This window comes from Ammospiza nelsoni, chromosome Z (assembly GCF_027579445.1).
Source record: "Ammospiza nelsoni isolate bAmmNel1 chromosome Z, bAmmNel1.pri, whole genome shotgun sequence".
NCBI classification, from domain to species: domain Eukaryota; kingdom Metazoa; phylum Chordata; class Aves; order Passeriformes; family Passerellidae; genus Ammospiza; species Ammospiza nelsoni.
Genome location: NC_080669.1, coordinates 26,336,254 through 26,362,098, shown reverse-complemented (window position 1 = coordinate 26,362,098; position 25,845 = coordinate 26,336,254). Strand labels below are relative to the sequence as shown.

Sequence of the window (25,845 nt, the reverse complement as noted above, 5' to 3'; positions counted from 1 at the left end):
GAGCTTCTTCACCATCAGCTGAGTATACCCTTAAGCAATCCTCCTCCACTTTACTTCATTAATTTATTTCCTATCCTCGCAGAACAAAACAGTACTTACTCTGCATAGTGTAATAGCCCACAGGCCTCTTCTCTAACGACTCATTTCTGCTGTTCTGCTGCATTGGAACACCCACTTGTCACACAACAGAAAAGATGAAATATGGATGAGTTGAGAGCAGTGAAGAAGCAAAGGAAATTTTGTCCTGTGAATAAACTTACTTTAGGTAAGAGAAACATGGCAACATTTTTTTCCTCTTCTTTTTAAATAAACACTTGTACAATCTCATCTGAATGACCCACGTGATGCTGAATGATGCATCCATCTAACAAAAGACGAATGTATTTCATCCCTAAATTCACATCTAAGAGCTCCATTTTATAAGATAACCCTGGGTATTTCTGAATTTCTGAAAAGAGAAATGTAAATGAAGATGCAACATCTGTCCTTCAACTTACTTTTCTATGAAAGTGGTAAAATTTTAGTAACAATACCATTACCTCTTAAAAGTCCATGCATTTGTTTTTGAAGCAACTGATAGGGTTTCAAAAATAAACGTGGGAAAAAATGCTACAGTTTTTCCTCCAATTACTGTCTCCTGGTACCATCAACACATAACGGTAAAAATGGCAATAAACTCATTATTTCATAAGAAATTTACAGTATTTTTGTGCACAGCTGTTGATTTGATTTATATAAGTGAACTTTGTACTGCTAAGAAACACAATTAATATACGAGGAAAGAAGGTTAAAAGTAGGTCAGAGATAGAGCAAGTGTTCTTAACCCAACTAGCATTCCAGCCTCCAGCTTGAAGCATAATGTTAATTCCTCATATTCTAGAGTGTTAAATAACACTGTAACTAGATGCTGAAGACAAGAATCATTCAACATTATCCACCCTTGATCTTTACACAAAATTCCCATGACATCCAACTTCTACAGCTGTACAAACTAGAATAAAGTCCATGGCAAACACAGCTTTCAGGATTTGCTCTACAATAAATATCACAAGCAAAAAAGAGACAGCAAATGTTAACTTTTTATTTCTTTTGAACATATAAAGGTTATATGAAATAACTGAAATTATTTTTATTTATGAAACAATTCTTTTAGAGCCATCTTGTGGGGAAAATAGACAATTTAAAACAATACATATACTTTAATAGCTTTTCTACCAAAAAGATCAGTGGTTATGTAGGACATCTTCTAGTACTCTTTAAAAAAAATAAATGTCTCAGGCACACTGTAAACTTTATACAACATTGTTTAATCCCCTAGAACATGAAGGTAGTGCCTTTATGAATAATCACTTGTTCAAAGATTAGTTCTAGATAGAAAAAATATATATCATAATGTTAAAGATGCTATTTTTCTGAAGAATATTTTTAGACCAGATTCTATTCACACTCCACCCAACTACAGACCACAAAAAAAGCATGAAAACCAAAAGAGGCTAAACCTTCTTTCAGAGCCCTCTTGAGTAAATTAGACAGAATTATTCAATCTAACTAAACAGGGGGTAAAACAAAGCAAAATAAATCTAAACATATTAGTAGATTTAGCACATGAACCTGTAAAGTTTTCATTATTAAATGTCCTTAGCATTTCCAATTTAAAGCTTTGGTAATATTCCTAAGTTCTGAAGGAGTTTACACCAGTTTTTTATAAAGAACTCATTACACAACAGTCTTCTGTTTGTATACACTTAAGGAAAGTACAGCCTTGGGCAGTCAATTTCAGTATAATCAGAAGTCATGATGCAGACTTCAGCTACCTAGGGCAATCAAACATCAGCTCTGCTTGACTTATGTGTCTTGCCTCAAAGTGCTTAAATTTTATCCTAGAGAACAAAAGCGCACATATAGGTCATATATCTTACTCAGTTTTAACTTTTGCCCTAATAAAATACTTCAATTATATAGAACATTAAAGCATATCACATCACATTTATCCAACAAGTAATTATCTTCTATTAATACAAAAGTAAAACAGGACATCACAGAACAACTGCAAAGCACACAATCAAGGGGTGTCACAGAAATATGCATTTTTTGAGCTGTTACAATCAGTGTATAGTATAGACTAGCAGGCACCTCTGTTAATTTATTTTTTTAAATAAAGAAATTTGACAACAAAAGGGTCCTATGATACCTGAAACTTCTGACAGCTGTAACTAAACAGAACACACTTGCACCCAGACATATAACCAGAAAATTTTACTAAGGCAAGTACAAATATGTCAATTTTTATTTTTACACTCCTACCAGACTTCGAGTGAAAGAACATGTATGTGTGCACTTATAGCCTTCCTTCCTCTGTAAAGAGGACAGTGAGATCTGCTTCCTCCATACCTGCTTTAAACTTTGGAAAGGAGCCCTGACTCAGGGGCACTTGCCTTAATGAGATTTTGAATTTCTTTGAATTTCGGATGTTCTTTATCAGCTACCAGCTGCAGCAATATCGCTTCGCTAGTAGTAACTATAATTCCAGTACGTGCAAGACGCTGAAAAATAAAAGAGCAGAGAGAAATCATGTAAGGTATTTGCAAATGTGAATGAGTGGATTTTGAAAGAAAAGATAGATAGCATTTTTAAAAACATCTCCTGTGAACAAAAACACTGCCAATTCCATTCCAGCATTTCTTAGTGGTATAATTTATAAAGCTAGGATGAAAAACTGACAGGGTTTAGACTTTCCTATGGCCAAAGGCTGCCCTGGATTACAAATAAGGCTTTCTACTTGAAGTAGATTCTTTCCCCAAGTCAGATTTAATAGGCAGCAGCCCCACACATCTTAATAACAACCCCTTCCCCTTGCATAACCCAGAGGACAGCTTTCTTCACTCTCATGCAGATGAAAGGCCTGGGGAAAAAAATAAAATAGCAAGGTCCAACCGAACAGCATGAAGCAAGAAATTATAACAATTTCTCTCTCAGTCCTTGTTATGTACAACTACTTCAGCTTTTGGACTACAGAGCACACCTAGTAGCAATAATTTCTGGAAAAAGAGGAAAAATCTCTTCTACAGACATTATAAATCATACTGGTACGACAGCAGCTCTTTTTAAATGATGTTTCATTACAGACAGTAACCCCAGTCAGTTCTCACAGGCTATAGGATAAAATATACAGCTGCAGAGAAAGCAAAACCAAAAGAAGTCTGCTAGATCTTGTAAGTGTGCAACTCAACAGGGCTTGGGCTTCACGTAGCCCAAGGCACAGGACTTACTGTAAAGTTATTGGACTTTTAAAAATGTGGTTGTTGCTTACATAACAAAGTTACCCTCACCAAAAGCTTATCAACCCATGTCCCCCATCATCTTCCCAGCCATCATACAGATGCTTTGGCAGTAAACCTCTTCACAGAGTCAGCTTTCCCTCCCTCATCCTCTACTCAGCTGCATGCTCCCCCAAATGGGAGCAGGGTCTAATGGGATCCTGAACGGGCTAAGGGAGGGCTAGCGGCAGAGAACAGACAATATGTACATACAAGTTTCAACCGTAATCATTAAAGCAAAGAGAAGCTCCAAACTCTCTAGCTCTTCAATTACAAACCACCTGTGGGTGAAAGTTACTAACTTTAAGGGACCAACAAGTAAAGTATATGTACCTACAGCCTACATAACAACAAACTAACAATATTGGATTTACTGAATTCAATACTTCCTACTTGCCATTCTTTCCTCAGCTCTCCTACTCAGTATAACCATATTTGTTAAACTTCACATGCATACAAAAAAGAAGAAAAACAGAAAAATTAATATGAAATATTATAGCAATGTTTTGAACATGAGCCTCTTCAAGAATACAAAGGTTTTGGTTTTAACTAGCATGGATGAGAAAAAAAATCTAGACCCTTAAAAATCATTTCTGTCTGTGAAATGTTGGTTGAAAAGAGAGAACACCTTCTCTTTAAAAGCAAAACACACCGTAACATGTCAAAAGAGGCTGACATTGACTTATATCTTCTCTAGGACTAGATAATTTTTTTATAAATTTTAGATTAGCAGAAAATAAGAGATGCGTTTGCTAAGTATATTAGATGATTTCCAAGGAAATCACAAGTTTTCTTAGAAGAGAGTCTTTGAGAAGGAAAGTATTGACAGTATGTTGCATCCACACTGCAGAAAAAACTAGAAAAGACAAAGAACAGAAAAGAAATCCAGCAGGAGCAGATGAAGCTGCCTCAATCTGAGACCAAGCACTGGCATAAGATATCTTCATCAGACAGGGCAGATTCAGAATAGTCACATCCTTGAACTTTTGGGCTGAGTTATTTCATCAATGAAAATTTCAAGATTTTTTTTGTTTCTGAGGGGTTTTTTAACTAGAAGTTGTTGCCTGCTGTCATTTTTAAGCACACAACAGAAGTGGAAACAACCTGTTATCCAAGCAGACATGAATGTTTTCATTACCAATTAAGTCAAATTGCACCTCCTAGTACACCACTCAAATATTTGTATATTCATCACCAGTACAATCAAAACACATGCTATGCAATGGGAAATGTGGAGAACTGAAGGGGCAGGTGGGACCAGATGGGAGTTATTTGGGGCTGCTGAGGTTATCACTGCAAAGTTCTCTTTATTATTCCTGAAAGGTCACCGTGAATAGAGAAGGGCTGTGTTATTGTGAAAAGGCAAATGTTACATTCATCTTCCCAGAAAGGTACGGAAAAGGGTCCAGGAACCCTGGTCAGTAAAACTCACCTCAGCTCACCAGCTTGCATAAGTTTGCACAAGAGACAACGTTAAAATCATTTATTAAAAGAATGTGACTAGGAACTGTGAGCTGTATGGTGAAACTAAAGCAGGATTATGCAAGACTTTGGTACGTTGCCCACCTCCCCCATAATGCCACAGTCAATTGGCATTAAGGACACGTCCAATACATGTCCGTTTCTCCTGGTCTCCTCCTCCCAAGCATGCCCATGTCTTGCTTGCTCTAGCCCACATCCCTCGGTAGCACTTTTAAGTGAGGCTCTGTAACACAAGAAGCAGACAATGTTGGTATGTGCTGCTGCCATGTGCAGCAGAGAAGGTGCTACTGCTGGCTCAACTCCACATGGCAAGCATTGGCTCACTCATATTGTAATGACTGACAACACAAGAGACTACAGAAAAACGCTTTCTTTTGCTTACTGAGAACACATCGCAAAGGTGTACCAAAAAGTTACCAAAAATGGAAAAATTTACAGCTTTTGCAAGCAATCACACTTCTAAGATCAATACCTTTTAGCCTAGAAAGTAAAGCAAAGCTAGCTAGTCACTGTTTTAACCTTTATTACATTGGCCCAACTTCTATGCTTACAGACACATTGTAGGTAATAAATGTACAAAAACATACACAATAAGGCCATAATAAGGTCACAATAAGGCCAACAGATTTCAGGTTTTCTGTATTTGTTTTGTCTCCTACTGCTGCTGCACCATATTGATTTGGGAAGTCCATGACTTCAGTCACTCCTGTACTCTGTGTGTCCCTATGCTCTATGTGACAGTTGACATTAGGTTTCCACTTAATCAAAGTCACGGGTTTCATCAATCACTGTGTGCTGGGGATTTCTCTTTAGTCTTTAAGAAATTAAGTCTTCTCAAAATCTATGAAAAAGCATAACATGCTGTGGTTATCATTAGTTTCTACTTCAAATAATTATTAGGGCCTGAGGCAAAAAATTGCAATACTTAATGTATGTATCGGGTTTTGACTTTCAACAGTGATGCCTGTAGGCAAATTGGGAGTACACCATCAAAAAATCATTTTAATGAATTTGCTACAACATAGTTGTATGTGCTTTTAAATCTTCTTGCTACATTTATCTCCACTTTCTCAACATTTAGTTTGCCTAAGCTCCTAAAAGCAGGGGGGAGGGGAATCTTTACTATAATCAGGGTCTTGCGATTAAGCTTTAATTTGCACTGATGAAGGAAAGCAGGAGGAGGGACAGAGGTACAAGGATATTTGAACAGGATCACATACTGTATTTAGTTGCACTTCAAGAATTTCCACACCTGAATAAATACTCTTTGGAACAACGAAGCCAAAAGCTTTATAGCACTTTTGCTCTGCTGTAGAGATAACACTGCATAAAGGGACATGCTAAAATACTAATGTCTATACGGAGCAATCTATATTGTATGAAAAAATCACTGCTAAATTCCAAACATTCCAAACTGGGTTATGCATATTAAATTATAATTCAAGGAGATTAAAAAAAGCCAGTACTTTTTCTCCATTTTCAATGCTATTTTAAGAATCAGAGTACTCATCTCTTCTCAAATCTAATTTTATCCACTGCTTTGTCCATAGAAATTCCTTGTTAGCCTACAATAAGCAGAGAACTTAATATACCAACCCAAGGTGAAGAAAGCCTTGCCTAAGAAACTTACTTCAAGAGCAAACATTCTGTCCATCATACTTCTTGATGAGGTGGCGTCAGCTACAATATGAACTTCCAGACCTCTGCCAATTAATTCCAATGCTGTTTGCTGGATACAGACATGAGTCTACAGGGGAGAAATCAAAGGTAGAAAAGCCACCAACAAACCATTATTATGAAATGAAAGTCACACAATCACAAAGTAGAGTACATAATTAACTAGAGTTCAAATACGTATTTTTCTACCCCTGGCAGTATGAGGGAACTCAATATGCATTTTAAATGCCAGTTAAGATTGTGACAAGTGCCTGTAGTTTATAAGTATCTCATCTCAAATTCTTTAATGAGATAATATTAATGACAACACAAAAATAATTTATTCTGTAGAGGATATCTAAGCTCTAAGTACTATAAATTATATAAACTGAGTTGGTTTGTTTTAATTACACAAAGTGAGGCCCCTTTGATGGCCAATAAACATTACCATAAACCAGTATCAGAATGGCAATACGCCTACCTCTACTCCAAAGAGGACAATACTCCGGACGCCAGGGATCTCTGCTAATGCTGCTTCAACTTCTGGCAGCACCATTGAAAATTTTGTCTTGGGAAGCACAAGTTTAGCTCCTGTTAAATCAATTTCTTGCACAGTGCTGCCAAGACCTTTAGGATACTGTTCAGTGACAATAACTGGAATTCCCAAGAGCCGTGCACCTTGGAGCTGTAAGAGGACAGAGAGGAAAACATTTTAAAAAAAAAGAAAAAACAGAAAAAGTAGAAAAACAATAACAAAGACATTGTTGTTACCTAATACTAAGTAATAGTTAGACTGTATGTAAAATAATAAAAAAAGTTTGCAACGAGTGATCAGAACTCACTACAACATACCAGTCGTTGGCCCACGCTGATGATATCACCAAAGTATTTGATAGCAGGCCGGAATCGCTCTTGCATGTCACAGCAGAAAAAAACAGTGCTTGAGGGTGTCAAGTTGCCCAAAGTAGTAATCTGAAAAAAAGAAAAAAAGGCAATGTTTTCCATGGCAGTGGATATCCCTTCAGAAATGTAGCAGAACGAGGAAGAGTTTGCAATACATCTGCTAGATTATGGATTTATGTTACTTTGAGTCGAAATAGGAGACAAGTTTTTCAAGCTTGATTTTGGTATGTTTCTGAAGTAAAATGAATAGCTGATACTGAACAGTACGGTATAGTCATCAATATATAATCACATATAATACTATACCGTACATATAATATTATGCTTCCCACCTAATATATTTTATTAGGTGGGAAGCATAATTCCACATAAATGTACATGGATGTTTCTGAACTCTGAAGGGAGGCAGAGGAACACACCACCTAAATCATAGCAAAAAAAAAAAGTACCAAAAGCAAAATTACACTCTTCAAATTCATTTTTAAATCCACAATTCTTGGAACTGAAATAGACCCAGGATACATTAAAGTTTAAAAACTTCATACTTCCACTTGCTTTCAAATATTGTATGTGTATATATATTCAATACTTCCATTGTGTAGTCAATTTGATTTGTCTATGACATCTTTTAGCACAAGCCTGATGAAAGCCCAAGGCTAGAAAGAAAGTAGACGAGACTGTAAATATTAGAAACCAAACTGAATGCATTTTAATGACAGTAATCTCCTAGAGTTTCTCCTCATACAAGGTACCAAGTAGGGTGGAAGGGAGGGGATAAGAAAAATAAACCAAATACTTAACTTTCTTACACTTAGAAAGAGTGCTTTGTATTTTTATAGATAAATTACTTTCACTACCTGTCGAACCAAAGTATAGGGCTTCAGATGGAAGCTAAGGGAAAGAAAAGAGCTACATACTATCATTTAGTTGTAAGGCAACTCAAGAGAAATTACATCCATTCAGGAGCTTTTCAGCAGACAGATAAATCGAATTGAATAAAGAGCTTCTGGGAAGTATCCATTAATTATATACACTTCATTTCCTGCAATCTGAAGTTGTAATGTTTTAAACTGAAAAAAAATTACAAAATCTGTAAAAGAATGTATTTTGGAAGAGTGCAGGTGTATTGGGTTAATGTGACAAGGTTTTGGTTGTGGGGGGAGGCTGTAAGGGTGGCTTTTGTGAGATGCCAGAAACAGCCTCATGTCAAGAGAGCACTAATGCCAGCTAAATCCAAGACAGATCTGCTATATCAGTGATGCTGGTGACAACTCTATGCTAACATATTTAAGAAAGGGTAAAAAAACCCACTGTCCAACAGCAGCTGTGAGAGGAGGGTGAGAATATGTGGGAGAAAGAGCACTGCAGACACCAAGGTCACTGCAGAAGGAGAGGCAGGAGGTGCCCCAAGTGCTGGAGCAGAGATTCCCCTGCAGCTCCTGGTGCAGACCAAGAAAAGGCAACTGTGCCCCTGGAGCCCATGGGCTTCCATAGTGGAACAGAAATCCACCTGCAGTCCCTGGAGGACCCCACAGCAGAGCCTTGAAGAAAGCCTGCAATATGCCTTAAAGAAGGCTGAGACTCTGAAGAGCCCCGCTGAAGTGACTCGCTGAAGTGAACTGTGATTCTCTAGAGAGGAGCCCAAGCGCAGAATGTTTGGGAAGGATGCATATTTGGGAAGTTCATTACATACTATCTCACACCGGAGGGACCCCTCTCTGGAGCAGGGGAAGAGTGTGGAAAGAATGATTGGGAGAGGTGAAGTTTTATGAACTGACCACAAACCCCATTCCCCACCCCTCTGTGCTGCTTGAAGGGAAGAGGTAGAGAAGTTGGATCTAGAGCTAAACCAGGGAAGAAGGGAGGCATAGGGAAGAGGTGTTTTTACATTTGTTCTTATTTCTGATTATTTTACTTGGTTATTGATTAGCACTATATCAAACTGATTTCCCCAAGTCTGTTTTTTCTATTATGGTAATTGGCAAGATTCCTCTCTGTCCCTATCTTGATGCACAAGCTTTGTCATATTTTCTCTCCTCTGTCCTACTGAGGACAACTGATGGAGTGGTTTGGTGGGCACGTGGTGGCCAGCCAAGGTCAACTCACCACAAAGGAATTAGGAATTGATAAATATTCACTACAAAACTTTCACTGATTCAACACGTCTCCAGAGTAAAATGGTGCTGATCTGAATTCCCAAGGCCGTGCTTAATAATAGCAATGCTTAAACATATGCAATGGCCTATTCAAACTGTTGGGAAAATTACCTGTATGCTAACAATTGCAAATACTAAATTTCCTCAATTCTCAGATTCATTACACCACTACTGCCAAAGCAGCAAGCATTCATAAACATGGTTCCTCCAGTCCTTGTGAGCCAAACAGCAACACTTCTAATACTAGCAGTTACAGAGGCAAACACAGTAACCACCACAGTGCAGATGATGTAACACTGGGCTCACTGATACCACAGGAAGACAGAAGAGCATCACAACAGGCATTAGGGAAATCTTTTTCACTGGAAGATACAGCTGCACTGAAAAAATTTACCACAGATGTGAGATTTTCAATCCTATGAGATTTTTAGTATTCAGCAATGCAGCAGCTGATTTGATCAAGGGGCCAGGGAAGGCAGCCTCTAGATACTTTTCCCAAGTAACACTTCTGCAATTCTACAGCAGGTAATAAATGAGGTCTGGGACCAAGAAAGATTGGACATAAAATTAAATAACCACCTTGTTCTTGAATACCATCCATCATACCCCACCATTTGCCTGAACAATGAAAAAAGGCAGTTGGCAGGCAGTATTAATGTACAATTCAACACCACAGGAAACACATACTGTGACCCATTCCAGCTCTGGCACTTACTACCATCACAGAAGTCAATCATGACATTTAACTTTCCTACTGCTCAGCAATAAAAACAGAAAAATTGGAATAAACAATACTTATAAGTGTGGTTCCTACTCATAAAATGTGCCATTTTGTCTTAGCATTTATATGACAAGCAAAGACTGTAACTTTCTCCTTTAAATCTTTCCATCACTTTAACAGCTGCACCAGAGGAGGTTTAGGTTGGACATTAGGAAGAATTTCTTCACAGGAAGGGAGATTAGATATTAGAATGGGCTGCCCAGGGAGGTGGTGGAGGTGCTGTCGCTGAAGGCATTGAAGGAAAGACTGAAGGTACCATTTGATGCCATGCTCTAATTAATATGGCAGGGTTCAGTCATAGGCTTGACTCAATCTCAGAGGTCTTTTATAGTCTAACTGATTCTGTAATTCTGTAATTTTTTAACATGTGTCTGAACCACAAACCATCATCGACTACAGAATGATCAATGTGAAGTTAATCTACTGCCTTGATATGCACCTTCCTCTGCCAGTGCAGCAGATGGCACCACCACCCCTAGCAGAGGAACAAATGTGAAGAGAGTTGGAAAGTCTTCAAGAAGCAGCATAGTCCTGCCCTACAGAAGGATCAAACAAACATAAATAATATTCTTCACAGATGACCACATGGTTTGACCCATCAGAGACAGAACTCTTGTAAAACCCATCCCACAGCTCTGTTACCTTTGCCTTTCAGTGGTTTTTCATCCATAGCTCCTTTGCACACATTTATGAGTACTACTTCCAGTTAGCTCCACAGTGAATTTGAAACACAAACGCATTACAACCCTCCTTCACATGGATAACCATGTGCAAAACTTATTACCAGACATTAAGAATCAGACTTTTAGGTCTCCCTTTAGGCCTTCCTTTCCCACTCCTTATTCTAAAATGTATTGAATGCTTTTAGTATTTCTTCCTACAAATTGTTTTCATGGTCCTCCCTGGGGTAGTTCTCAAACTGCAGTCTGCACTCAATCAAAACAGTGTTTCTCTGCCCATACTACTTCACTGCTCTAGCAGGGCCTCAAATATCAGCCAATTCACAGCCCTTCCAGGCCCTGTTTATTCTGTACTTTTCAGTACAGTATTTGCTCTTTTCATAATGGACGATACTTTGACTCCTGAGTACATTTTAGACTTATAAATCATCCCCTGAACTCTCCCTCATCTTCTGTTTGTATAGCTGATTATTTCTACATTGCTACTTCCATTTTGAAGTGCATCTTATTGCACCCTGTTTTTCCAGCTTGTCCTGAAATACCTGAAGTCTGCTTTTTCAGATGCTTGCAGCTCCTTCCAGCATGGGATCTTCTGCAAAAACAGTATTTGCCCTATGTTTTGTCAAGAAGAACAATGGAATAATTAAAAACAGTGGATTTGAAAGCCATTTTATAGAGCACAATTAAATTTTATTCTGATTTGACAGTGAAGTGCAGAAGAAAACTGACTGTGTTTCAAGCCACAGAGTATTCTTACTATAGACTTCCACAGAATCCCATATGTTTATGTCAAGAAGCACAGGGAGCTGGAGCAAAAGCACTATATCTGCTTTTCTTTACTGTCAAGTTGGTTTCATATGATTTAATTTATGCCTTCAGATTCATGCCAGCACCTCTCTAAAACAAAGTTGTGTCAACTGTATATTTGCTAAATAAAAGCTTTTACAAAGTCTAACACAAATAATTTGTATATTGATTTTTCTATTTATTTCTGATTAGCTTGCAATCTGAATTGTGGCAGAACAAGAGGAAACTGGAAGAGAAGCTAACATCAAAGAGTCAACACTCGCTGGTGTTACATGGAAGACCAGATGTAGGCAGTGCAGAGTGCAGCAGAAAGCAGTTTGAAACTCAGTTTCATAAATAGTAGCTAACAGAGTCCATAAATACATTCATGTAAGCATTTGCTATGTATAAAGGAAAGGTTTAGTTTACTAGTTCTTTAGTGTGCCACATAAATCCTACAACTCACTTGCTTTCAATGCCATCCTCCCCATCTACAGGAATGCTGTGACACTTCCACTTCACATCTGGCAGTGAAAATCACCCAGATCTTCCCAGTGGAACATCCCAAAGAGCTGGGGTGAGGGCAAAACTACACCTAAACATCAAACCTGGGCTGGCACATCAACACCTGTTTGACTTCACTGCAGAGAGTGGCAAGCTGGGCAAGGACTGTGAGCCACTGCAGCCACACAGTATCTGCCTGAATCCACCCTGCATATTACATCTACTCAGCCGCAATACCATTAAACAACTTGAACTCAAAATAAAAGTAAAAAAAAAAAACCACCAAAACCCAAATGACCTGAAGTTCACCTGAAGTACATAAGCATTTCCACTTGTTGCACTTCATTTCTCTTAGTTAGGATTTTATGTCCTCCAGCTGAAGGTTACCCACAGCACAACCAGAATAGGTACATCAAATGGTCAAGTAACCTGATGCAGCTCTTTTACCCAGCTAAAGAAGTCATCTCTAGGACCTTGTCCAGACCAGGATTTAAAGGTATGCTGTCACAAGTCACATACAGCTTTAAATCCTACTCTAGAAAAGACCTAGGTGGGAAAGGAGAGGTGCTTTTTCACATCTATTTATCATCTCTGCTAATTATTATTATTATTATCAATCAGACAAAAATGTGATTGAGATGAAGTACTATAATTATAGATTCAGCTTTACAAAAATATTCACATATACTGACTAGCTTTTAACCTGTCCCTTACCTGTTCAAAGTCCGGGAAATCATGAGACTTACAAAATGAATTTCCTCACAGTATTTGTAATGAACAAGAAACTGGAAGCAAAGAAATAACCCCATTTGACATCACTAGTGATGTCATAAATCTCATGTCACCTACTAAATGTTACATACTAAAAGGGCAGACTGGGGGATGTTGTAACCTTGGTATTTCAAGAATGGCACAACAGAGACAACAACAAAAAGAAGCTACCACCTTTTCTTCTGTATTTCTTAAAGAAAATTGGTAAGATTCAGTTGTACTTTGCTGCCTATATTTCAAATGTAAAAAAAATGAATAAATTCAGTTTGATGTATTTCAAGAGAAAAACATGTTACAAGTATTTCAATTTAGAAACACAAATATTTATCTTATGCTAAGCTAATGTGCAGCCTTTTACATGTATTTCAGCATTTAAAAAGGACAGATTTAGTTAAAATAACACATGACGTACATATAACTAATGTAGTACAAAAGTCTTCAGCAAAATTTAAAATTACTAAAATGCTTGTTACAGAGTAAAGATATACAAACAAGGAGTCTGGATTTGAGAAAAAAAATCCTCTTTCAGTATTTTCAGCCCCTTTCCTCCCCCTTTTTTAAGGTCCCACAAGCTGCTTTTCAAAATACTTATTTATTTAGGAATGTAACAATTTATCAAAAATTTTAATTTCACCCTAAAAACCCCAAATAGAATCCCTGCAATTTATGCTTTGGTTTTTCCTGGTCTTCAGAAAATGGACTTGGGTTCCTGAGTTAGTTAGTTCTAGCTCCAGACTATCTGAGCAATCTCAGGTATATGCAATAACAGTGAAAATCTGTGTATTAATTGCTATATTTCATTTAGCTTATCATTCAGCAGAAGTTTTTTCAAGACAGATATGCCTGAGACACCAACCTCTCTCAAAAAACTAACCTGAAATAGATGTACTTTTATGCAATGGTTTCAGCAATAATTTTACCCTTTTAGCTTCAGTATCTTAAGGTTTACTAGTTTGTAAATACAGAGCACAAGTCCTCCTGAGGAGAAGCCACCTTGAAGTTATGACAGTAACTGTGAAACAGCCTCTCTAGCTGCCTAAACTGCTCTATTACACAGCTGTAATGTGCATATAGCCATCTTTTCTTTGGATATCACCAAAGTCTTTTTCCTTACTTCTCTCCTCCAAAAGCAGGTACAACAACACTACAGGAAAATACAATAACTTTTGTAGCACTATTCAACTGTATGTAGAGGTGATTAAAGTGGTCTCCATTGCCTCATCCAAACTACAAATGTTACAGTCTCCCATTAAAAGACTTATCTATAAGACTTAAAATTTATGAAAAGCAGATGCAGTCCCTCCGTTTGAGAGAGGCCTGAGGAAATGTCCCTCTCCTCTGCATGTCTGGGGTGGAGAAGATCCAAGTTGAGGAGCGGCAGCCAGGCAGAACATCACAGTGCAGTGCTCCCCACCAGCCTGCCTAACGCTGCACGGCCATCAAAAGCTTAAGTGACTGTTTCGTGTCAGGACACCTGGACCAAACAAACGTACCCATATGAGGATGGTACAAAGGCATAAAACAACAAAAGAGCAAATGTCCCTGCACAGATCAAGCTTTGAACTGAGTTCATGGAGTGGCTTTCCAAGGGCAGCATATGGTAATTCCTCCATGAGATTACTGCCCCCCTGAGCTGCAGGGACAAGAAACTGAAACAGACCAGTTGAACATCATTCGATGCTGACATTCTGTGAGCTATTATACCAAAAGGCATCCTTCTATGACAGGCCTGCACAGGAGTCAAAATGGAAGGACAATATACCACAGATTAGCTGCCTTAAAGGTTAAAATCCTACCTCCAACTAAATGCATACATATACCTCATAAAACATGCATATAAAAACACTGAAATTATTGTCTAGTGATACAGCTGCTAGCACCTCTGAATTTTAATTTTAAATCAGAAATATCTTTCTAAATATGAAAGTCTAATCACGTCAGCAAGCAAAAGTTGAAACATACATCCAAAACAGGGATTCCACTGACTATGCCACACACAGAGTTGACAAATCAATGTTGTGTGTAACTGCAGATAAATCATGGAGGAAGGGAGGGAGGAAAAGCAGGAGGGAAGGAAAAAAGGGCATATAATAGTGGCAATGCCTGAGTGAATACACAGGAAGTATAATATTCCCATCACTAAGTCCTAAAGGTCTTAAAAAGCTCAGCTGTGTCTGTATCATACCAAATGTTTCTCAAACAAGTGATCTCTGAGCACCTGTCTCTGGCTTAAGGCAAGCTGACTGACATCATTGTGATGTCTCATTTGAGACATCTTCAGCTCATTCACAGCTGCTGAAACATATCAAGGAATAACCCACAAATACCATCCTTTTAATATCAACAGCTGCAACAGAACTGCAACAGTATTGGTGTAAGTAGGCAATCAAATAGGCAATAATGCATAAAATATTGGTTCATCCTGAATCCCTGCAGTCAAAGCCGTATAGTGCATTTGCACCCTGGGAGTGATGCATCCTTGTCTCAGTACTGACCTTTATTCCAAGACGTATGTCCTGCTACAAATGCTTGAGCTGCATTTACAGTTTCAGTGCAGAAGGCATCTGCAAGGGAGTCTTTGCAGAGTAGTGATCTGCATGCACAAATGAGAACCAAATTTTGACCTGAAACACTGTTATATGCCCAGAATACCCAAATTCTGTTTTTAAAATCCTTGCTTTCATTAACATCTATACCAACTCTTTTTGCAAGCCGGAAAGACTGTTCCTTTCCAGTTTTTCTGATTGGGCTCCCATAAATTACAACACAGAAACAGAAAAGTTTTTAAACTGAATATAATGAATGTATATGATGTGCTAATCATTTATTAAACTAGTTAGCTCTTCTTAACCATTCTTTCCATACCTTAAGTTAAGAATAAAAGATGCCAAAGACATCCTTAATATGAAAGCAAACAGACCACCTAGAGAGTTTATGCATACAAGACACCATGATTAAGCAGAGTTTACAAAGAGGATTAATTACACATTTCTGAAAACAGTAAGAAAAGACAAGCAATGTTTCAGCTCTCATGATAACACTTCTCTAACATCTGAGAAGTGTCAGCTAGGCAAAATAAAATTTCCTAATAATAATTTTTTTAAATGTTCAGAATGAAAACAGCAATTATGTGGGGTTTAATCCTGGGGTCTGTTTTGGTTTGTGAGGTTTTTTTAAGTTGAATTCTTCGATACTGGAAAAAGGAAGAAGCAAAATGTTTTGAGTGGAAGTATTAGAGCACAACTTGCGCCAATCTCTAGTGGGCATAAAAGTATCTTCATAGGAAAGCACACATAACTGCATCTATCTGGCAGTATGGCTTCCTGGTTTGTGGCTACAGAACTACCAAGCTGTAGACCTGAATATGAGAAAGAGCTTTTTGAGGCAAAGAGGGATACAGAGGTCCTGGTGAACTACAAGCCAAGATACCGAGCTCTGGCAGAGCCCACTTTACTGGCACTCTTGCAGTTTCCACCTCGCAGCATTACCCCCGGCTAAGGCTGGGTATGACCAGCCGCCTGATTTAGCGGAGAGCATTGATTACTTCAGCGACCTGACTTGTCTTCCCATTCATGACGCCAAGTAAGTTCTGGCCAGCCGAAGGCAAAGCCCGGTTACCACACGCGTGAGGCGCAAAGCGCACCTGCCTCCCCGGCTCGGGAAACCAAAAGTTTCCACGGAGAGACAACTGAGCGCGGGCGGCGGGGACTGCGCCCACGGTCCCAGCCGGCTCCAGGATCCCTCACTTCTCCCGGAAGGGGCCGGGGCTCGCCGCGGCAGGACGGGACGGGCTGCCCGCCCTCACACGCACCTGTGGCGGCCGGCTCTCACCTGGATCTGCAGCGGGACCAGGCGCACCTTGCAGCGCTCGTTGACCAGGAAGCCCTTCGGCAGGTCGATGTACTGGCTCCACTCCTCCGCGAAGAGCTGCACCACGAACTTACGGTGCATGTCTATCTGGTCCCCGTAGAGGCTAAGGAACTTCTGGATCAGCAGCTCGTAGCCGGCGCCGTGGGGCACACTGGAGGGCCGCGCGAAAACCGAGAAGCAGAAAAGGACGGGCACAGAGCCGCCGCCCGCTGGAGCGCAGCTCCCGCTGCCCGGAGCAGCGCCCGGCTCCGCCGCCGCCATCTTCAGGGACCGCCGCGCCGAGCCCCGCCAGCTCGCTGCGGTCCGCGCCACCGCTCCTCCTCCCGCCGCCTCCTCCCCCACGACCGGCCGGGCGGTGCCGGCGGGCCCCAATCCCGGCTGCGGCTGCTCCTGCTCCTCCTCCCCGCCATGGGGTTCGGCCCTGCCCCGCACCCCCACGGGGGTCGGAGCGGTGCCGGGGTGCCTTCTTCGGGCGGACACGGGCTGTCTTGGGCGGGGGCATGGTGCTTTCCCTGCTTAGGCGGACAGTGAGAAGAGGAGCCCCACACGGGCGCACTTGCCCTCGTCCGGGCGGAGAGAGGCCGTGTCTCCCGGAGAGGGGCAAGGGGACACCGCGGGTGTGGCGGCCCCGGCGGGGCCCTCGCAGGGTCCGGGGATAGAGCGCGCTGCTGGGTGCCCTGGGCAGGTCGGGCTCGGAGCGCGGGCGGGCACCGGGCCCAGCTACGGCGGGGACGGGCGAGGCCGCGTCCCGTGCAAGCTGGGAAGGAAACCTGTTGGTAGAGCCTGAAACGTGCCCGGTTGCTTTGGAGGGTGATCCAGACCAGATCTGTAGAGAGACTGGTAGTTGAGTTCTCTACGAGGCTTCCTTCGGAATTGGCCTTTTCTGAGCAGCGGGCGGTGCCCGAGCCGCGGCTCCGAGCTTCCAGTTCCATCCACGGATGAGGGGAAGTGAGCAGGATAGAACGCATATTTTTTCCTTCGTAGCTTCATGCTCTCTACCATATTTACTTTTTCTCCAGGGATGACTGGCAGCTGAAATTGTTGCCCCTATTTTTGCCATGATTACCAGAGTTTCTGTTATATTAAAGTGTGCTTGGGGGAAAGATCTGAGTAGTGTGATACTCGCATAGAGAGAAAATACTGTGTTAAAAACAAGTGGCTGTTTGCATGCACTGTGCCAATGCACCATTAAGGTTAATGCATGTTTGCATGGCACAGAGTTGATTAGGAGGATGGAGCATTTCTCCTATGAGAAAAGGCAAAGACATCTGGGATTGTTCAGCCCGGAGCAGAGAAGACTTCAGGGTGACCTGCTTGCGGCATGAAGGGAGCCTAAAAGAAAGATGGAGAGGGACTTTTTTACAAGGACATGTTGTAGCAGGGCAAAGGGAGTGACTTCAAACTGAAAGAGAGTAGGTTTAGATTAGGTTTGAGGCAGCAATTCTTTACTGTGAGGGAGGTGAGGCCCTGGAACAGGCTGCCCAGAGAAAATGGTGGATGCCCAGTCCCTGGAAGTGTTCAGGCCAGGCTGGATGGAGCTCTGAGCAACCTGGTCTAGTGAAAGGCAACCCCCTGTTCAAAGCAGGGGGATTGGAGCTAGGTGATCTTTGAGGTCCCTTCCAGCACAGGACATTCTCTGATTCTATGCAAATTGTTCTCAGGCTTTACTGGTATCAAAAATTTGGAGTTGTCGTGTTACATGACAATATTATGTTTTCAGTAGTTTGTTGGTTTGTTGGGGTATTTCACTGGAAAATACATATGTTGATATGATTTGATTTAAAAATTGCAAGGATAAGTAGTCTTTTGCAGTTATTTACGTACTCACTTGTGTACTCACTGGGCACCGAAGCAGCATGAAGTGATTATTTTATACATTACCCAAGAAACAAATGTGCAATGTCACCTGCACATCATAGGAAAAACATTGAAGTGATACTGTGTTTAGGCAGAAATTACACATATTGAGGTGTATTAAGTCCAAAATACTCTCTTTTTGCTGTCTCTAACTGCCAGTGTATTCAGTGGTTTCATACAGAATTTCCACCTCCTTTCCACATCTCTGTGGTTAAGATATGCTTTGAAAAGAGTGGAGAGCCTGTCCATCTGGGTTTGGTTTAAGCACTTGATTGTATTCTGCATAGGACAATATGTAGCTGGAGAGAAAAATAAATTTTCATGTCCAAAAATGAGGTGAATACTTGGGAATGTTGGGTGAATTATGTACAACTCTGTTCCACCTGCCAGCTATAAAAAATGTCCAGTAGCTTGGGTTCAGGGCTTATTTTAATTATTTGTCCATGCTTACTGTTCTGCTGGCTTAATTTATTGATACAGACAGTCATTAATGCTGTTACAGTAGAGGAATACAGGGTGAACAATTTTATGGCCTACTCATTAGCTGACTTGAATCATTTCCAGTTTTCCAAAAGAAAAGGTGACAAATTGAACACCCAGTGAATTCCGTTTATTTTCTGTGACTTAAACTGGTTCCCATTTCTTAATTTGTACTTTATTTTCATTGAGTGCAGTTCTAAAATTAAATATACTTCTAAAACATAGCATGGGTAGTGGTTTTGTGGATTAATGATGCCTTTTAAATGGATTTCCTTTTTCCATTGTAGCAAGATAGATACATCTGCATTAAAAAAATAAGCCATAGCAGGTTCTTACCTTTCTAAACTGCTGTCTATAATGAATATGTTTGAATAAAAATCAGGTATTATGCAGAACACATATTTTAGTATGTTCACCAGATTCAAGCTCACTTAAATAACAGAAGAAGTTTTGCTAACAGGAGTAAATATGTGCAGTGACAAGGAATTGTCAAGGCAGTACCCACATTCATCCAAAACCTGGATGATAAGGGACTTTTCTACTGCAGCTGACCATTGCTTCCCCTGTTGCCCCTCAGGTCAAGGACCCGGAGCAGAGGCTGATCCTCCCTGCACAGGACGTCTGGAGGCAGAGGAGCACAGCTAACAGGCCCCCTGTACACACATAGAGGCAATGCCATAGCTGCTTTCTTCATCACACAACCCATCTGTCTTTACCAAATGACAGCTAATCTTGGCCCTTGGTCTGTGTCTTATTTCTGCTGGTATCATATTGTACAGCCTTGGATCTTTTCACATTTCAAATTCTGTCTCTTACACTGCAATTTCACAGTCAGTCTTTTCACAGGTAGTTTAGTCCCCCTCTCCTCTCCTCTCCTCTCCTCTCCTCTCCTCTCCTCTCCTCTCCTCTCCTCTCCTCTCCTCTCCTCTCCTCTCCTCTCCTCTCCTCTCCTCTCCTCTCCTCTCCTCTCCTCTCCTCTCCTCTCCTCTCCTCTCCTCTCCTCTCCTCTCCTCTCCTCTCCTCTCCTCTCCTCTCCTCTCCTCTCCTCTCCTCTCCTCTCGTTTTTATCTTTTCTTTTTCGTCTTTCTTTGTAGCTGCCTGTGCTTGGAGAGTATTGTCCCGTAGAGGAAATCACATCTGGTGCAAGCACAGGTCAGACTATGCTATTTTTCCATGCCAGCTTTGGTTATCTTCAGTTGTCAAGGGATCACCCTGAGATCAGAACTTGAGAAGCATCACCAACTGAACTTTCCGAGCATCACCAACTGAATGTAAGTTGGATTCAGTAACCTTTTGTGTGTCTGTTAATCATACAGCTCATGTGGCACTTGCAGAGGTATCACACCATCACAAATATGAGGCTTAGCACACGTATAATCCAGCATATAATTTTTTGCTTCATAGTAAGAGAAGAGTATGATGCACTGCACAGGAAAAGTGCCCAATGATCTCCATTACATTGGCTTACAACAAACATGGTACTTTTAACTCAGTCTGAATAACACAAGTGTGTAACAGTATTTGTAATGCATCTCTCTGGCATTTCACATTGCAAGTAATGTGTCATCAGTTCTGGTACACAATTAGGAAAAATACTGCTTTTGCTGTAAATTCAGAGGTAGCCTACATCATGTCATGTGGGCTGTATTTTGATATCTTTTGATATCCTTTCCTGTGTAACAGCACTTGGAACAGGATAGGAGAATGTGACACAAATGGTAACCACGGAATCAGAATCATAAAATTGTTCATGTCTGAACAGACCTGTATGATCATCAAGTCCAACTGTAATATAGTGCCATAAGGCAGAGCCAAAACATAGACAAGACCCTACTTCTATGTTACTAGTACTAAATATGTGAAAATTCAAGTTCTCATGGAAAAAATATAGTGCTGTCAAAGCACTCTGCTGAGTTCTAACTGTTTTTTCTTTCTTTTGCTAAAGAAATTTCATTAAAATGATGGTGCCACAATAGAAGCTCAGTTATGAAACTCAGCTGTTTTTTTCTGCAAGAATGTAAAGAATTGAAGTTGGGAGCAATTACGCTATTATAAGGCAGCCTTATATAAAGAGCTTACTCTCTGGATAGTTATATGACTGTTTTCAGAGTGATATGTTACAATAAAATTTCTTAGACCTAGTTTCAGATATGGTAGCCCCACATTTCTATGAATATAAATAATTACATGTCTTCATTACAAGCATTAAATATGGCATGGTAATTCTATTAAAGCACAGTCTTAATGAGTATGTTTTGCCTTTAAATCACAAAGCACAGCAGACAAAAATTGTCAAAATTTCTCAATTATTTCTTCAAGATTAAGTATTGCAACTATATATTTTCAGGGCACAGAGTAACTTGGAATTACACCAGATGTTGGTCAAAAAATACAGTTAAGTTTACTTTTGAGATTTATTACCAAAAGATTTTCAATATTGTTGATGAAAATGTAAAAACATGCAGACAGAGACCAGATAGATGAGGGCTTTTTCCATCTCCTTCTGCCAAGCTGGCTAATGACAGTGACAGACATCTTAAAATCCATTTTGTGGTCTGAAGGTTGGTAAGTCTGAAAACTTAAAGCATTTCTTTTATGATATAATTGATCTTCATCTCTGGCAGTCACTCTTCCACTCTTAATATACATTAGCTTTTGGGGGTTATTTTGTTTCTCTTTAATTTTTCCGCTGAATCAATAATGTTTGGTCACATGGGACACCAGTTTCCATAGTGAAGAGTGTTTTGAGTGTTGTCTGTACTGTGCCTGTTGCTTGATCCATAGTTTATTTTTGTGTCTTTAATGACTTGTACATGTTTAGATCAAATAAGCTTTAGTCACAAGCCACTCTTGAAAGAATTTTCTATGCAAGTCCTTCTTTGGGTCCTGTGTTTGTCTCTAGTTCAACATAACTCTTCTAGATCTGTAATCCTGTTAAATACTCAGATGTCGCTTTGTTTCATTGTTATTGTTGTTTTGTGATTTCTTTTTATTATTATTTTGTTTATAACCTGGAAATGTTCCATTTGGGGCATTTGTAGAGTTTCCACAATCTCAACAAATGTTTTGCATTGTTACTTGGGAGAATTTGTGTACTATCTGTGGGGCAATATCTTTTCATCTAGTCACATCTTAGCAGTTATGGACCCTTCCAGCTTTTTTAGTTGATTAAACAAAGATCTAGGAAGCTATGAGACAAGTTCCCCAAGGAACATATCAACAGTTTGTCAAACTTCGAAGATTTTCTCCTGCAAAATAGGTGTTTCTTCATGAATGAGTGGCTGCCAGGTCACCTTCCTTTCCAGTTTTGTTGCCACCTCTGCTGTTGTCTTCATGCTTTGGCATCTGGTTTCTGTAGCCAGCTGTCATGGCCCTTGCTTTTTTGAACAATAGCTGTAATAAGTGTATATATATGTATACATGTGTATACATATATCTAATAGTACAAACCCGATGTAGTTTTATATATGCGTAGCCTTTCCCACACTAGAAGGTATACACTGTGCTCAAGGACATTTGTATAATGGGACACTTCTTCCACAAGTGGGAGTAGTTCAATTTATTGAATTGTACTGTCTTGTAAGTGTTGTACATGGAATCAGAAATGCCATTAATTTTCTCAAACTATCACTATTTTATTAATTTAACACCTACTTTGCTTCTAATTGTGAATTGCATGACCTTCTTGTAATAATTCAAGCAGTAGTTTACTGATTAGAGAAAGGAAGTAATTTGATACATTTTAATAATCAGAACATTGTGCTGGGAGCCCAGAGCTGGATGCAGGTTCCAGGTGGGCTCTCCCCAGAGCAGAGCAGAGGGGCAGAATCCCCTCCCTCCCCTGCTGCCCACGCTGCTCTGGATGCAGCCCAGGACACGTTTGGCTCTCTGGGCTGGGAGTGCCCATGGCTGCATCATGTCCAGCCTCTCATTCACAACTCCCCCATGTCCTTCTCCCCAGGGCTGCTTTTGATCTGTTTATCCCCCAGCCTGTGCTGATACCAGGAGTTACTGTAAGGTAACTCCTTACAGGAGGTGCAACACTTTGCACTTGGTCTTGTTAAAAATCATGAGATTCCCATGGGCAATGGGAATTCTGTCTTGCTCAGCTCCCTCTGGATGACATTCCATCCTTCCGGTGTCTTAGCTGCATCACTCAGCTTGGTGTCATCTGCCAATTTGCTTAGGGTGCACCAGATCCTTTTGTCTGTGTCATTAATTATACATAAAGGATTATCCCTGTACAGACCCCTGAGGGACTTGTCACCAGTGTCTGTCAGGACTCTTTGCTGTTGACCACCACCCTCTGGATGTGATTGTCCAACTAATTACCTATCCATTGAACAGTCCACCAGTCAAATCCGTCTCTCTGCAATTTAGAGATAGGGAAGTGGTGAGAGACCATGTCTAAGTCTTTACTCCATCATTCAAGGCCACTGGGTTGGTCAGGAAGGACTTGCCCTTGGTGAAGCTGCACAGGCTGTCTCGAATCATCTCCCTGTTCTCCATGTGCCAGAACACAGCTTCTAGGAGAATCTGCTCCATGATTTTCCCAGGCATGGAGGTGAAGCTGAGAGGTCCCTGGTTGCCAGGGTTTTCCTTTCTACCCTTTTAAAACATGAGTACAATGTTGTCCCTTTTCCAGTCACTGAGGACTTCCCCTGAGTGCCAGGAACTTGAAAAAGCCATGGAGAGTGGCTTGACAACACAGGACTCTGCGATGCACTTCATTTGGTCCCACAGACATATGTGGGACATACTTTCAGATTCCTCAGGGGGTCATGAACCAGATCTTTACTTACTGTGGGAGGAACTTTGCTCACAGTCCCCATCCTGCTGTCCATCCACTCAAGAGATGTGAAAATAGAGGTTACCATTGAAAATGGAGGCAAAAAATTGTTGAGTACCTCATCCTTCCCCTCATCCATTGTTATCAGTTTGTTTATCAGGGGATGTGAAGGTTCCTTGACTTTCTTTTTCTGATTAATATACCTGTTGAAGCCCCTCCTAATATTCTTTGTATTCCTTGCTAGGTTCAGTTCCAGTTTTGCCTTGGTGTTCCTCACCTTCCTTACCCAATCCTACACAACCAAACTTCATGCCTATACTTTTCCCAGGTTACCTGTCCTTGTTTCTACAGACTATGCATTTGCTTCTTTCCCTTTATTTTGACCAGCTTCCCATGTTCAGGCAGGTGTTCAGCTGTTTCCAAGAGAGCATAGCCCCATTATATGTGACAGTCACTTGGGAAGGCAAATGCAGCACCCCAAACCTTCACATCCTCCTTCCACCCCCCACTTTACTTACTGAGCATGATGTTGTGTGAGGTGTATACGTGGGATATGATATGAAATACCCCTTTGGGTCAGTTGGGGTCACCTGTCCTGGCTGTGTCTCCTCACAGCCTCCCATGCACCCCCAAATGCCTTGCCATCGTGGCAGTATGGAAAGCAAAAGAAGCCTTGGCTCTGTGTAAGCCCTGCCCAACAATAACCAAAACATCTCTACATTGTCTACCCTGTGCTCAGCACAAATCAAAAACATAGCCCCATACTTACACTGTGAGGACAATAAATTATATCCCAGACAAAATCAGCACAATTACTTACAGCTAAACTCTGTAATGTGAATTTTTATCTAACAGAATTCTTGCCCTCTGCTCCTTTCTTGGAGTGAATAGCTACCCAAATCAACAAGGTGCTTCTATCACATTGTGCCTTTGCATTTTCATTTGGCATGCTTGTCTCTTTGGCAGGCTTTGACCTACATTGGAAAGTGTAGTTCCACTCATATGAGGTATATCAGCCAATTGTAAGACAGAGGAAACTGTCAGAGATTTTTACGGAAAAAAGAAATATTTTCTGTCTGTTCTTTTAGTGTCGGCATTTATCTCCATTTTATCTATTTTTTATATCTGTCATTCCAGTCCTCCGTTTCCCAGTTCTAAATATTTTATCTTGAGGAGGATGTAATTTACTAACTCAAGAGCTCTTTGAAAAGCTTTCTAACTTGATTACTGTCATTGGGAACATCTGCCTAACAAACTTCTGCATTAGCAGAATGTGGTTTTCGTTTCTCAGGAGATTCATAGGTTTAATTCCAGGACTCCTTAATCCGTGAGTGATTTTGCATTAAAAAAAATTATTCTTTGCCTCCTGTTTCATTAAAAGTTACTTTTTTTAAAAAATGGAATAACAGAACATAGGAGAAAGAAGAGGTCCAGAGCACGGATATTTTTAGCTAGCATCTATTGTAAGTATCTCTGAGAGATCAGGATGAATAGCCTCATCATCACTCCAGGTCTGCTGCCACCTGCACAATTAATTGATCATATTCATATGAGCAAAGCTGCCTGACAGATGACCCATTTTACAATACATACATACATGTGTGTGACCCATACATAAATGTGCATGAGACCTTTATTTGTTGCAACGCTGTTTTTGGAGTCAGGCTTTATTGCTGTAGCACCCAAATAAAAGCTGAAGCAAGAATTTTTCTTTAAAAAGTGCTTTTTGTCCTTCTTAAAGCTCTTAGTCTTTGCAGAAATTTCTACCACTGGGAACAGGGTTTCTGTGACTCTTTATTCAATGACGGGCTCT

At 40.4% G+C, this 25,845-nt stretch overlaps 1 protein-coding gene across 1 annotated transcript; it reads right to left on the bottom strand.

Moving 5' to 3' along the window:
- Window positions 1-1,061: 1,061 nt before the first annotated feature.
- Window positions 1,062-17,216, bottom strand: ISOC1 (isochorismatase domain containing 1). The gene is made up of 5 exons (XM_059492882.1): window positions 16,868-17,216; window positions 7,308-7,427; window positions 6,937-7,140; window positions 6,430-6,546; window positions 1,062-2,543 (listed from the first exon to the last, which is right to left on the bottom strand). The coding sequence occupies exons 1-5, from the start codon at window positions 17,165-17,167 to the stop codon at window positions 2,397-2,399; spliced, it is 888 nt and encodes a 295-aa protein (XP_059348865.1). The 5' UTR covers window positions 17,168-17,216; the 3' UTR covers window positions 1,062-2,396.
- Between the last annotated feature and the right edge of the window lie 8,629 nt (window positions 17,217-25,845).

Coding starts and splice junctions, on each gene's coding strand:
- ISOC1 (XM_059492882.1), bottom strand. CDS start 17,167: ATGGCGGCGGCGGAGCCGGGCGCTGCTCCGGGCAGCGGGAGCTGCGCT. Junction 6,547..6,936: donor TTGTCCTCTTTGGAGTAGAG/GTAGGCGTATTG, acceptor TCTCCCCTGTAG/ACTCATGTCTGTATCCAGCA. Junction 2,544..6,429: donor ACAGAATGTTTGCTCTTGAA/GTAAGTTTCTTA, acceptor TTTATTTTTCAG/CGTCTTGCACGTACTGGAAT.